The 13,196-nt window shown below is 40.1% G+C and overlaps 1 protein-coding gene across 8 annotated transcripts in view; it reads right to left on the reverse strand.

Moving 5' to 3' along the window:
- The window catches only part of casz1 (castor zinc finger 1), a 270,853-nt gene that overhangs the window by 9,968 nt on the left and 247,689 nt on the right, over positions 1 to 13,196 (reverse strand). For all 8 annotated transcript variants that reach the window (XM_052105243.1, XM_052105240.1, XM_052105241.1 and 5 more), the window contains 8 exons: positions 12,003 to 12,865; positions 7,640 to 7,772; positions 7,096 to 7,159; positions 5,961 to 6,124; positions 4,745 to 4,867; positions 3,611 to 3,928; positions 3,288 to 3,486; positions 1,618 to 1,789 (listed from right to left, as the gene is read on the reverse strand). In XM_052105243.1, the coding sequence (XP_051961203.1) occupies positions 1,618 to 1,789; positions 3,288 to 3,486; positions 3,611 to 3,928; positions 4,745 to 4,867; positions 5,961 to 6,124; positions 7,096 to 7,159; positions 7,640 to 7,772; positions 12,003 to 12,865 (2,036 nt within the window). The remainder of the gene's footprint in view (positions 1 to 1,617; positions 1,790 to 3,287; positions 3,487 to 3,610; positions 3,929 to 4,744; positions 4,868 to 5,960; positions 6,125 to 7,095; positions 7,160 to 7,639; positions 7,773 to 12,002; positions 12,866 to 13,196) is intronic.

Raw genomic sequence — 13,196 nt, forward strand, 5'->3', positions numbered from 1 at the left:
AAAATCCTGACATTGATTACTCGAGATTCTTCAAAAGTGGAGCATAAAGGAAAATGTTCGGCAGAATGTTAGCCTCAGTCACCATTCACTTTCATTGCAACTTTTCTTTCTCCATACAATTGAAGTAAATGGTGACTGAGGCAAAAAATCTGCCAAAAAATGTCCTTTTGTGTTCCATGGAAGACATAAAGTCAAACAGGTTTGACATTAGATGAGGGTGAGTAAATGATAACAGAATATTCATTTTTGTGTGAACTATCCCTTTAAAGGGAGGGCAGCAGAGCAAAATAAAATAAAAACTTTTAATCTGCCTGCTTGTGATGATGATCGAGGCTTGAAAAAGAGCAGAACAAACAGACTGAGCTCGACAGGCACAGTAATTAACAAACATATGTAATTGCTCATTCCTGACAGGTTAAATATACCCAAGAAAACAACCTCTGTTTGATTGCCTACTATAAATACTGAAGTATTAATGTATGACAAAAAGGCAGACACCATTTTGCTCAGCCTGTTTTTTTTGTAATCTAAACAAAAAGTCCCCAGCTTTACAATGAGACAAGACCATCTTTAATTCTGCCAAAAGTGTTTGTTCTAAAAAATGTAAATGATGGAAGCTAGCTGACTCTGAGCTACTGTCAGTGTAAACCATCAAACTGACAAAATATCATTGCACAGATACTAATGGGATAACAGCTTCAAGGAAACATTCAAAATTCAGTGAACGAGTGTGAAGCGCAGCAGTTTCATGCCCTGCACATTCTGCTGCGAAAAGCATGGCAGTTAGCAACTCAGCGAGGGAAAGGTACTTTTCCTATAGCTAGCACAGCCAATGGAAAAAGTGTGTTCATAGCAGGTGATGGCACTGATATGAAATTATGGTTACTTCATTTTGAGATTTCACACCATTTCTGACCCATCTTGCTTCATTACTTATAGTGAGCTGGCAGTGGGATTTTGGATGAAGAGAGAGTGTTTGGAAACATGAGTGATGTGAATGGTAAGATTAGAACGATTTCATAATGTTGAATGCAATACATTACAAACCACATTAGCAAACCACACCCAGTCAAGCCAATCATATAGTCAAATGGTTAGCAAGGATTACCAAGTGCGCTCTGTGATTAAGACACTCCTTTTATATATACATTGGCACCAAAAAACGTATTTTGACACTTAAGTCAAGCTTAAAAATGTCTAAATATCATTGCATTTGACAAAAAAATATCAAACTAAGAGGCATCAGCAAACAACTTAAGCTAGACCTTTTTCTATTGGAAAAACATTTAAACAACTGGTCTCAATGTGATGTTTTTGTGGATGTACGATGTCTGTTCCCCTCAAGTTTTCACAGGTGTCCAAGCAGGTGAAGTCAATCACATTAACTAAAGTTTGACCACCAGAAAGTATCCAAATACTACTTTTTCTTAATTGTGAACAATATACAGTATTTATTGTTTTATAATTTGAAAACCTAGCAAAGTTATTTTTGTGTAATATGTGTTTGTGCACATTGGCACATTGTTTTGTTAAATAATGCAAAGACATTCATACATTTTCAAGTGTCCATATACGATTTGGGGCCCATGGCCATGAAATAACAGATCTGGTTCTTACCGAGTCTGCCACATTCTTCTCTCTTGGTGAAGTATTTAAACCCATTGGCTGCACGTCTTTCGGCTTTCTCATGTTTCTTGACGTGCCAGGGCAGTTTGGTGGTGATGTTAGTTACGAAGTAACAGCCAGGTCTCAGACAATGATAGTGGCCCCTCATCCGAAACTCACAGTGCTGCAGAGAACAAATGAAACACAAACTGTCAGACTAAGAACGGTTTTAACACACCGTTCTTAGTCTTAGCCAAATGTAGTACATCATGATACATTTCCATGGTTCAGATTTCTAGTTAATTAACAACCCAATTATAAGACATTACGTTGATTCACAAGCATTACTAAACTGACCAGCTTTTGAACCAAAATAGGGTCTGATAGGTTGTCAGAGCCTTCCTTCAATTACCAAAGGGAAGAAGTAGGTTATGTTTGCTCATTAAATCCTTTTCCTTTCTCTTTTTTAGAGCTTGTGACATGACCAGCCTCAATGACGAAATGAAATCTGGAGTTTAGACCCAAGATGTAGCCACTGACCCCAATAACAATAGCAATTAGTTCATTTGGCGATTCATCTATTTATAAAACAGCTCTTTTACCAATTCATTAGTCTGTGTGTGTGTGTGTATATGTGTGTGTCTTCGGCAATATAACCTGTTTCTGCACCACCATCTGTTTCCAGAGAGGCAGATCCCTCAGGAGCACATAAACAGAACCCACTCTACTCTGGAGAGAGGAGGGGGGCTTGAAGAAGTGGGGATGGGATGCATAAATGAATTCATTTAAACAGGTTTTGCTCCAAATGCAAGTTGCAACAAGGGGAGGGCTTTTTTCTATTAATGATGGAATTTTTGATGAAAAGCAAAACTTGTTTATTTTATACAGCTTTGGCGGCTCCAAGGTGTTTCTCTTTTCTTTTCTTTTTTTTTTTTTTCTGGCACAGAGACAATAAATATTTACCAATGCCATTGTCTTCTGTGAGTTTTAAATGTAGTGTTGAACTAGATTTTTTAATTTTCCTCAGAAATTTTGAGTGGTGCTTGTCTATGCAATAGTTGCTGCCACAATTCTAGGGTGTTGTGGATGGTTGTCGGGAATTGATATATGGTTACCAAGGTGCTCAGAATGTTTTGAAAGTGTTGCTATGTGGCTGCAGTCAGTGTTCTGCGTTGTTACTAAGGTGTTGATATGTGGTTGTCAATGTGTTCTGAGTGTTTTACATGTGTTGCTATGTGGTTGCTAGGTTGTTGTGGTGACCAGGGCGTTGCAAGGGTGTTCTGGATGGTTGCTAAGGTATTGCTAGGTGGTTTCTATGGTGTTCTAGGTGGTTCAGGGGGTTAACATATGGTTGCTAATGTGTTCTTAGTGTTTTTCGGGTGCTAGGGCATTGCTTGGTGGTTCCTAGAGTGGTTGGTTACTGGCCCAAGTCAAAAGAGCCCACCCCCAAATCTCTATGATATTCTGGTTCATACATTTGTCTAAGTCCCTGAGTTTTTTCACCCCTTTTTACAGTAAAAATTCATGAGATCAACTAGATCATTGTATAGTGGAAATTTTACTTCTGATTGCTTAAAAAAGCAATAACACACATCTCCTCAACAAGTCACATAATCTGCTAAGCACCACTCACAAAGACAAAATAAGTGCTACTTGATATGGCATTGATATGGCTTACTCACCTGGTTAGGACAAAGACACTGTAGGGAATAGTAGGAGAACTGGTCTCGCACATTCACCAGGTTGCTGTTGGGGTTTATGTGATCCAGGCAGTGCGATTCGGCCTTCCCGGAGGTTTTACACACATATTTGCAGTTTCCAAACAGACAGTGGAAATGGAACTTATTGGAGTATTTGCAGTCAGTGGCCAGACAAGGATCACTGTGGAGGGGGGGGGAAATTACAATGAAATCCAGAGGAAAAATGGAAATACTTGTAGCTCAAACTTATGTAAATCATACCACCACAGCATTATGGATTTAAAAGAAAGGTAGTGTCCACTCACTTGTCCTGGAACTGTAGGAAGCCAGGCTTGACCTGCGGCTTAGCATTCTCCAGTGAGGTTGTGGCCAGTGGAGAAGTGGCTGGCATACTGGGCATGGAAGCGGGAAGTTGGGGGATCGATCCAGCCAGCTGTTTCCAGGCTTGCAATGAAGGGGACGAGCTGTATCCCCCCGAAACAGCAAGGCTGGGCACCTCCATGGGAGGCGTCTTGGCCATGGAAATGGGGACAGCCATCTGATTAGGGGCACTATCGTTGGATTCCTTGCTCTCGTTGAAAGGTGACTCTGATTTAACCTTCAGGTTGGCTCTGAAGTGGAAGCTAATAACACAGAGGTGCACCACCCATTAGATGTGCTATTTACAGCTGCCAAACATAGCAGCAAATTAACATTACTTGATCATAATCATGTAAATTGAGTGTGTGTGTGTGTAAGTGTGAACTCATTGAAAAACTTCGATAAAACTTAATCTCTATGATTGTACTGCTTTTTTTTTTTTTTAGGAGGACCTCATGACACAACATGCCCCGCGAGCCCCTCAATCTCCATGCAACACGTCTATGCCGATACATTATGTGCGTGACGAGCTAAAAAAATCTAGACACAGTTCAACGACTGATACAGAACGCAGGTGTCTTGGCATGCATTTTTGAAACCTGAAGCTCTTATTAACTTGACACAGTGTCTAAAAATGTGCCGGTCCTCCGTGAGACACCGAAGAAACAGCGAGAAGCGGTGCAGCAGGTATGGTGTTTGTCTAGCGTGTGTTTACACAGGAAAACAATGTCAAAACAGAGCAGACACAGACAAAAACACATTCGGTGTGAACAGCCCCTAACTCATCCGTTTGTGCGTATCTGGGAGAGCAGTATATATACTGCTATATATATATATATATATATATATATATATATATATATATATATATATATATATATACTGTGTGTATATATATATATATATATATATATATATATATATATACTGTGTGTGTATATATATATATATATATATATATATACTGTGTGTATATATATATATATATATATATATATATATATATATATATATATATATATATATATATATATATATATATATATTTGTTTTTTGCTGTGAACTAGAGTGCTGCTTACTTTGCATGTTTGATGGCTCCATCCACTGTACTGAAAAGGGCCCCACAATCCTCCACCAGGCAATGAAAATGAATCTTGTGCAAGAAATCACACTGGGCTTCACAGAAATCATCAGTGTCATACCTGCACAACATGAGAAAAACAGAAACTCTTAAAAGTGAGATAAAGGATCAAATTGCTAGTAAATTCAGTTACTCTAACGTTCATGTATTCTCGGTTTAGCTCATGAGTATCTGACTTTGAGTAAGGTTATTCTTTAGGTGCACTACACCTGAGCTAAAAGCAGCAGTCACCAAGGCTTTGTTACAAAATACATATCATCACATGCTCTGGATAAACCTTCTCTTTCCACATAACAACCTGGGAACAAACACTGCAAGATGGCACTGACAAGCAATGCAGGTACATCATAAAGACTGATGGTGACAAAAACCAGACACCAGCTTCAATAAAAAACAAAGGATGAGGAGCCAGAGAATGGCTGTGTTTTCTGTCATAGATGATCTATTTGGGCATTTGGGCACACTGTGGTGATACATACTGTAGTTGGGTAGTTGACAAAAAACATTTGTATCATACACATATACAGTATATATTTATATCATAGATATATATAGTACAGTATATATATATTATACTAATTACCCATCTACAGTATGTATCACCACAGTGTGCCCTTCTATGACAGAAAACACAGCCATTCTCTGGCTCCTCATCCTCTGGTTTTATTGAAGCTGGTGTCTGGTTAGACATGTATACATTTGATAGACATATACACATTTTATCATATTTGCTGTTCATTTCAAAAGTCATGAAGTGTGACAAATTAAGTTTTAAAAGTATAAATATTCTATGTAGTTTCTCAATTAATATGATGTAATAAAAACAGCATGTATGATCATTTTACAAGAATTTGAAATATGCTTTTTAAAATAATTTTAGATAAATATAGCATGCCCCATTGCGGGATAGTGTTTCTGCTTGAAATTCCATGTCATGCATACAGTTACAAACTGTAGGTAAAATGGGGCTCTAAATTATACCTTTTTATTTTTTATAAAGAAAAGACCCACATCCCTTTAATGTTCCGCAAGTGTAAAAGGGAATTGAAACAAGCGAAAACCTAATTTCATGCTTTGAATAAAAATGTGGTGTGGGCAGGACTTTAAAAGTAAAGCTTGAAGACTCTATAGAAACAGAAGGTTCTTTCAGGCACCTGTGCAGATAGGTCCTCCATAACTCAACTGGTTTCTCTGGGGCCGATCTCTTCATCACCCTGCTGAGATACTGAGCTGCCTCTGAGCCATCAGCTGCCTGAGCTCCCTCCAGCTCAGACTTCAAATTCAAAGCACCAAAGAAACCAGGATTCACATGTGTCATCTACAAAGACATGAACGTTCATGCTTAGACAAGTTTCATGACATCTTAAACAAACAGCCTTGTCTTACTTGAGCACAGATCATACATACAACAGTTTTTGTGTGCTTTATGCTATGTGGTTACATTTAGATTAATTGATTCTGTGTTGAAAATTGAGGTGTACAGTATTATCAGCTAGACAATTAGCACAAATTAGATAAAGTCTTCATTGTAAACAAAATACACAATACACACCATGTACATTACAATAAATCAACAGAATTCTTAAATACAAAAACAACAAAAAATCATTAAAGACATTATAAAGTTTTATGTTGAGGCTTCATATAAGTTACAAGTTTCAGTAACAAGTCTTGAATATGAACTGAAGAGCGAGAGAGAGAGAGAGAGAGAGAGAGAGAGAGAGAGAGAGAGAGAGAGAGCTGAGCTCAGCTGTCAGTAAAACTAGACTGAGTTTTCTATTTCAATCATCAAGGTAATGGTATATGCATACCATTTAATATTAGTCATAGAAGATGTATGATTAAAACAATGTCCATTTTAATCTCCACAAAAACACACAACATTGAAATATCTGTTCGGCACCATTTCGTCTTTTTAAAAAATGAGGGTGACAGTTGCTCTTTTTTCTTGGTGCTGACTTTTTAATCAAATAATTTACAAAGTCCATAAATAAAGATAGAGCAGATGGAGATGAAAAAGAAAAAAGCGGGAGAAAAAAAATGCACTGAGAGTTCAAAACAGCTCATCAAAAAACAAACATCTCTATATATCTGCCGTGGCAACCGGCTCCTGCTTCATTATATTAATTTGCGAGCGCCGGGCTGAAATTACACTGTATGAAAAATGGCAAGAAAATTTAAATGATACAAACTCATCCTATTAGCTGTGAAACATTAAAAAACAAACAGCCCCCTCTGCATCCTGCTAATTTGTCTTGGGATGAAAAGTGCTTGATGGATGAATCTTACCTTATTCATAAGAGAGGATAAAAGAGATGTTTTTCCGGGCGGCGGGTGTCCGTTTGATTCAGTGCTGGAAGACGCAATATGAACAGTGGTTAGGCTAGATTTGCATGAGAACAGTTCATATTATAATTTATCTCAGATTGTGAATATACAGTGAAGAAAAGGGGAAAAATGAAATGTAATGTGCTGTTGCATTGAAAACCAGGGGGCTGGAAATTAGGGTTTATGCAAACACACTTTCATCTAAATGAATGTGCAAACATGTCATGCTTCATTCTTGACGTGCATTATGAAAAGATGGGGAAAGAAACATTAAGGGAGAATTTTTGCATTTGTTTGATAGATTTCCTCAAATGAGGACCTTGCAATGTTTAAAGGAGGGAGTGTGTAAATCTTCCACCTTGATCACTGAACCATCCCACCTTGAAAAGGGGGTTTTAACAAGAGCAATCACACTAATTAACACAATACAGCTTTATTTGAGAGATACGGTAGATAGCATTAGCTGAGCTGAAAAGGGGGCTGGGGCCAGTGCTTGATGGGATACCTGTGGTCTTTCTTGCTCAGGTCCAGGCTGTGCTCTTGCATGGAGTCTTGGGAGACCCCCGAGGTGTTGTCCACTAGCTCCTGCTTCACTTCAACCGAATTAAACCAGCCTGCTTGAGCTGGCTGCCCAATCCCTGAGAAGAGAGAGGGAGAAAGCAAAGTTATTGTTGGTCAGCATTAATGCGCTGTGATGAGATCCAATCTGACTCCTGTCCGGGCCAAGGAGAGGACCAGGAGTGATAATTATTGCAGAATTATGTCAGCCCGTCAAGGCGTTTAAATGTTGATTGAGCGGCAGTGGGAATGAGGGAAAAATACTCCTTTTTCTTCAGCCTTGTCACAACTCATTTGCTGGCCTGCCTCTTAGCTGGTCATTAAGAGGCATGCTAATGCTGAGGGATAGTGGCAGATTCAGACTGCACCCCCCACCCCGCCCCCTCCATCGCCACATGTACTTGTTGGCCTGACGACGGACGGCAGTCGATGCCACTGAGCATGCCCAAAAGGAACATCTGCTTGTCCGGTAGATTAGAGGAGACAGCCAATAAGATCAGTTCAAATAGCATGACCTCTCAATCTGGATTTTCAAAATAAGTATTCAGAGGATGGGTAGAGTGAAAACAGGAGAGGCGCAAGGAGCCGGGTGGAATAGATAAAGAAGGGGGGTAGAAAAACTGACGGGAATCCGACCTGGCTTTTCCTCCAATCCCCAAATGTTTGAAATATTAATTGTGCCCTCAGGCTATGTAGAGAAAGCCAGGCTTTTGGTAGGCAGTAAGTGGTATTTTATTAAAAAAAGGGTTACACTGGAGTACCAGACACAAGCTGAAAGAAGTGCTGAGTGCATCAACCGTGATTGTGTGTATAGACTGTTGTTTAAGAAACAGGCCCCACTGAGGAAAAGTGACAGCTATCACCCGCTTTGCCCTTGGCCTTCAGTTTGGAGGGCGTTTAACTATGTGAAAACAGAGGAATACCCCATACAACACACCACCCTGGGTGACAAACACATGCACCCACATACAAATGTGGACTTTATCAGATAGTGTCACTCAAGTGCCATTCCTGATGACTTGACTGTCTGTTTGTTACAGTTACACAGTGGAGGAGGTAAAATAATGACTCATTGTGATGTGTCGGCTTTAGACACACCACATCCCAATAAAGCCAGAAGGGTTAGTTCATACCAGCCTCGCTTTGCCGCTGTATGTAATTCACATTTGACTAATTACCCCCTGTCTTTGCACCTAAAACGACTCAGTCCACCTCAATTCAGCCCATATTTGCAGTCAGTATGCGTGAAGCATGTAATACATTGTAATGATGTTAACCTCACAACCTGTCCACAAAAGACTCCTTTCCACCCTGCTAAGCTGGTTTGCTGGTCTTATCTGATTTAAGATAGTCTAGCTGCCCAAAAGTGCCTAAAATCATTCTAAAACCACAGCTTTTTACAGAAAGGACATTGTCTCAGCTTTATCACTTTCTAATTTTTCTCTTTTTATTTTTGTGATGATAAACTGCCTGACATTAACAAGGGATGTTGAACGACCATGTGAGGAGAGGGTCATTAAACCTTCAGCTTTGCAGTTTCTGTAACAAAAAATTGCCGATGAGCTAAGAGAGCATGAAAAAAAAAAACTTGCGTGTGCTCACAAAGCTGTATTTTTCTGGAAATTATCCAAGAATAATGTTGTACTGTGTAATTACCTTGATGAAGTTACTGAACTTGTGAAAGATCATTTGTAATGGGTGTCTAATTAGGAAACCCCTCAGATTTCAGGATCTTCAGTAACACACTGGGGGTAAGCCTGGATAAAGCAGTGAACATTCAACCAGGAAATAAATCCACCTGAACAAATTAGCATGCAACTCTTCTCATACGCTAAGACAGAGACATGTTTCTTGTAAAACTGCCCTCTTGACTAAAAGTACGAGTTTGAAAAAAAGACAAAGCTATATGAAAATAGCTGCAGTAAATATGTTCTCTGCTCTGACCACATCCTCTTCATATTTTACCCAAATGTCCTGTTCACACGTCTTTTCTGAGCAAACGTGTAAAATTAGCAATTCCACGGTATGGTCTGTAAATAACTTTGTCTAGTGGGGGATTTTTTTCTCTATTTTACTTTTATTTCCTCTCAACTTTCACAAAAGTAACAAAATTAAACACAAGATGCTCATACTTAAAAGCATTCTAACATACGTCTCATTTAATTCTCCTTCGCCCTCTTGTAGGGCAGTCAGACTATCTATAACCAGCAAGCCAACCTCACCCCAACACTGTCCTCTCTCTTTCTCTTCCTAAGATAAGCCTCTCTTTGCCTTCTCTGGGAAGATCTGAGATGTCCCCAAGTCTATGCAGCCAATTTCCTTCTATAAATATAACAGCAGACTCCAATCTACATCCCAACACTCTGAGCTTACACCAGACTCCATTTATCCCTGTACAAACAAAAAAGTATCAAAAATACCAGGTATAGCATTTTTTATATGTACTGTAGCAGAACAATGGTTTTGGTTTTTGGACTTGGTACCATTCTCATATTCCACGCTAATGCCATGTTTATTTGTGCATGTACCATGGTTTTAGTATGTTTTTATGCATGTACCATGGTAGTGCCATGCAGGGCTAGACTGAGAAGAGAAATCTGGATTTTACATAGCAACTGGCCAAAAGGGAGGGGTGGGGGTGTTCGCTGTCCTTTACAGCATATCGCGGCACCATTTTGTGGTCCGTTCAGCATAACGTGGTGACTCATATTAGCTTATTCCGGCCCATTCAGCCTGTTTCGCAGCCGACCTACCGGTCCGCTCAGTTCTCGGAAAATGCCCAGTATGCCAGATTACCAGTCTAGCCCTGGTGCCATGGTATACTTTAAAATACCTTGAAGTATCATGCAAATTCAATGATACATGAATATGGAAATAATTTTGTACCATGCCATCAATCCAAATACCATAATATTACCATCTGAAACCATCACTGTACACCACTGTACCGATACAGTACTTTTTTGTAAGGGAACTAATTTACTCACTGGCCTGAAACACTTTAAGAATAGAGAATACATGAGTGTTTTCATACAAACACTGAAAGCTGAGAACAAGTTATCATCCCACATACACACAAGCCCAAATACACAAATGCACACATGTACACACACACAAATCTGCCTCTCTGGAGCAATAAGTCATTTCTGCTTCAACAGTTTCTGATATTTCTTCCTCTATATCAGAGTGCATATAAAAAGCTGCTTTGTACCTCCAATTTCTTAACTTAATATTATTCAGGCTCCATTTGGTTGGAACGACTGCACGCTCAGATAAGAGGCCGGTGATGAGGAAGCGTGTAGAACACAGGCCCCGGGATCCTCCTGAGAATGATATTAGAGGCAGCTGTACAGAGCCCACTCACTAGTTCAGCACTTATCTACTAATGGATTGTGGGTATCATGACAATGATCACTGCAATAACAAGACTAGAGCAGCAAAACAGCCCTTTATTCTTTTGCCCTAATCCTCAAATCAGAGATTTGTGTACCGTCTGTAGATAGCATAAGCTGATGACCTGAAAGTGCCCTTTCACCATTAGAGAGGAAAAGAGAGGGTGAGATTGACCTATAGAACTGAGGTGTTCTCATGTTCTCACCCAATTGAAAAGACAAGCATTTTTGGGATACTTTCTAAGTTTTGGATGCTGGTGCCCCAACCAAGCCATAGGGTTCACACACCTTTTAAACAATGAATATCTAATAATTGTCCATGATTTTTTCATTGGATTACTGTAAAAGCATTTTTAATTCATACAGACTTAACTCACAAAGAGTGCCAATGAAATGATATAGAGCATAGCATAACTTCACAAATGTAGATTCACTATAGACATTCCCATGACGTTTTAAGATTTACATTATTTCCATGTCCGTGGGAACTGTGTAACTACCTTAACCAGCAAGACTTCCTTGGTCAGTCAGCTTCAGAGAAATACCCCGTTGGCTGACATTCACCAGCTAAGATTTGCTGTTTAACATCTTGGCTATGTGATACAGCAGGTAGACCAGCACTAAACCAGTACTAACCAGCATAAACTAACCTGAACCAGAGTGGCTCCTGGCTTAAGCTGGTCTTTTCAGAAGGGGAAACACAGTATGGAAAATTGATCCTTTGACAGAATCTTTCTATTCCTGTTTCCCGTTAAACATATTGGGAGATTTGAATATTGTACATTCATACTCCTGAGAACTGGGTGGGTGGATCCTTATGCTGTTGTATGTTGTATTATAACTACAGATAATGACATTATGAGAATATCTACATGATCATGAGTTGATACTATGCAGAGAAAAATTAGATAAACTAACCTGCATCCAGGTTACTTGAGGGCTTCAGGGCAGCGGCTGCCAGTCTGGCCATCATGGGCGATATCAAACCTTTACTGGCTGACATCTTCTCCATGATGGATGATGCAGCAAAGGAGGTTGGAGTGGAAGCTACAGTAGCAGAGGCTGGGTCCCCAGATGGGGTTGAGGTCTGGGTAAGAGAGTCGATGGGCATGGAGTGAGCCCCGGAGTTGCTGGCACAGATCAGGCCAGAGGCAGAGGGTGTGAGCGACATTGACATTCTGGGAATGAGAGGAAAGAAGGGGTTGGAAGCCCCTGCTAAGGCACTGTTGGAAAGAGCCAGAGCCATGGGCACATTGCTGGGGAGAGCCTGGGAGAGCAGGGTGGATATGCGGCTGGCCGGAGGCAGAGCGGCGGTTGGCTTGACGCTGTGACTGGAGGACATGGTGGTTGCTGGAGTGGGCAGCATGTGTGGTGCAGTGGAGGACTGCTGTGTGGTTGGAGAAGCACTTAAGCTTGAGTTCTTGCTGCTAATCGCTGAGAAATCCATGAGGTCATCGTTGCTGGACTCGTCCTGTTCCTCTTTGGGTACAAGGAAGGAGGAAGTGAGGCCCAGCATGCCTGACGATCGGATGTGGCGGCGCTCGTGTTTGCGCTTGTGTGAGGTCATCTGGCTGGTGGAGGTAAAGGTGAAGCCACAGCCCTGACGGATGCAGTGAAAATGGTTGGTGGCCTTGCTGTAGACACAGCCTTCATACTTGCACTCCTCATATTTGTAAAACTTCTTGAAGCCATCCTTGGCGTAAGCGTCATCTTTGATGTGATAGCTCTTGTGCTTCTCGATGTCACACTTGTTCTTGAAGGTGAAGGTACAGCCTGAGCGCCTGAGATTCACAGTGGTGGAAAATAGAAAGACTCAACTCAAAAATCCCTGTTTAACACATTAATCATCAACCAGTTATTGGGGCTTAATTGCCACCACGTTTATTATAGCTTTGCTTTTCCTAAGTAGCTGTTATTTCAATATGATTTTTAAACTTCTTTACAAATAAATTACGCAAAACCTTTGAAGATGAGATTGGCATAACACGTTCTTGCATTCAAAAAAGTTAGACAGCAGTTAATACAACAAATTAAATGGTAAATGTTTTTTGAAGTTGAAGTTCTTTTAAATTGATGTGGCATGCTTGTTCACATAGAACATTTTAAAAACAG

The sequence above is a fragment of the Xyrauchen texanus genome, chromosome 35 (assembly GCF_025860055.1).
Source record: "Xyrauchen texanus isolate HMW12.3.18 chromosome 35, RBS_HiC_50CHRs, whole genome shotgun sequence".
Taxonomy (NCBI): Eukaryota; Metazoa; Chordata; class Actinopteri; order Cypriniformes; family Catostomidae; genus Xyrauchen; species Xyrauchen texanus.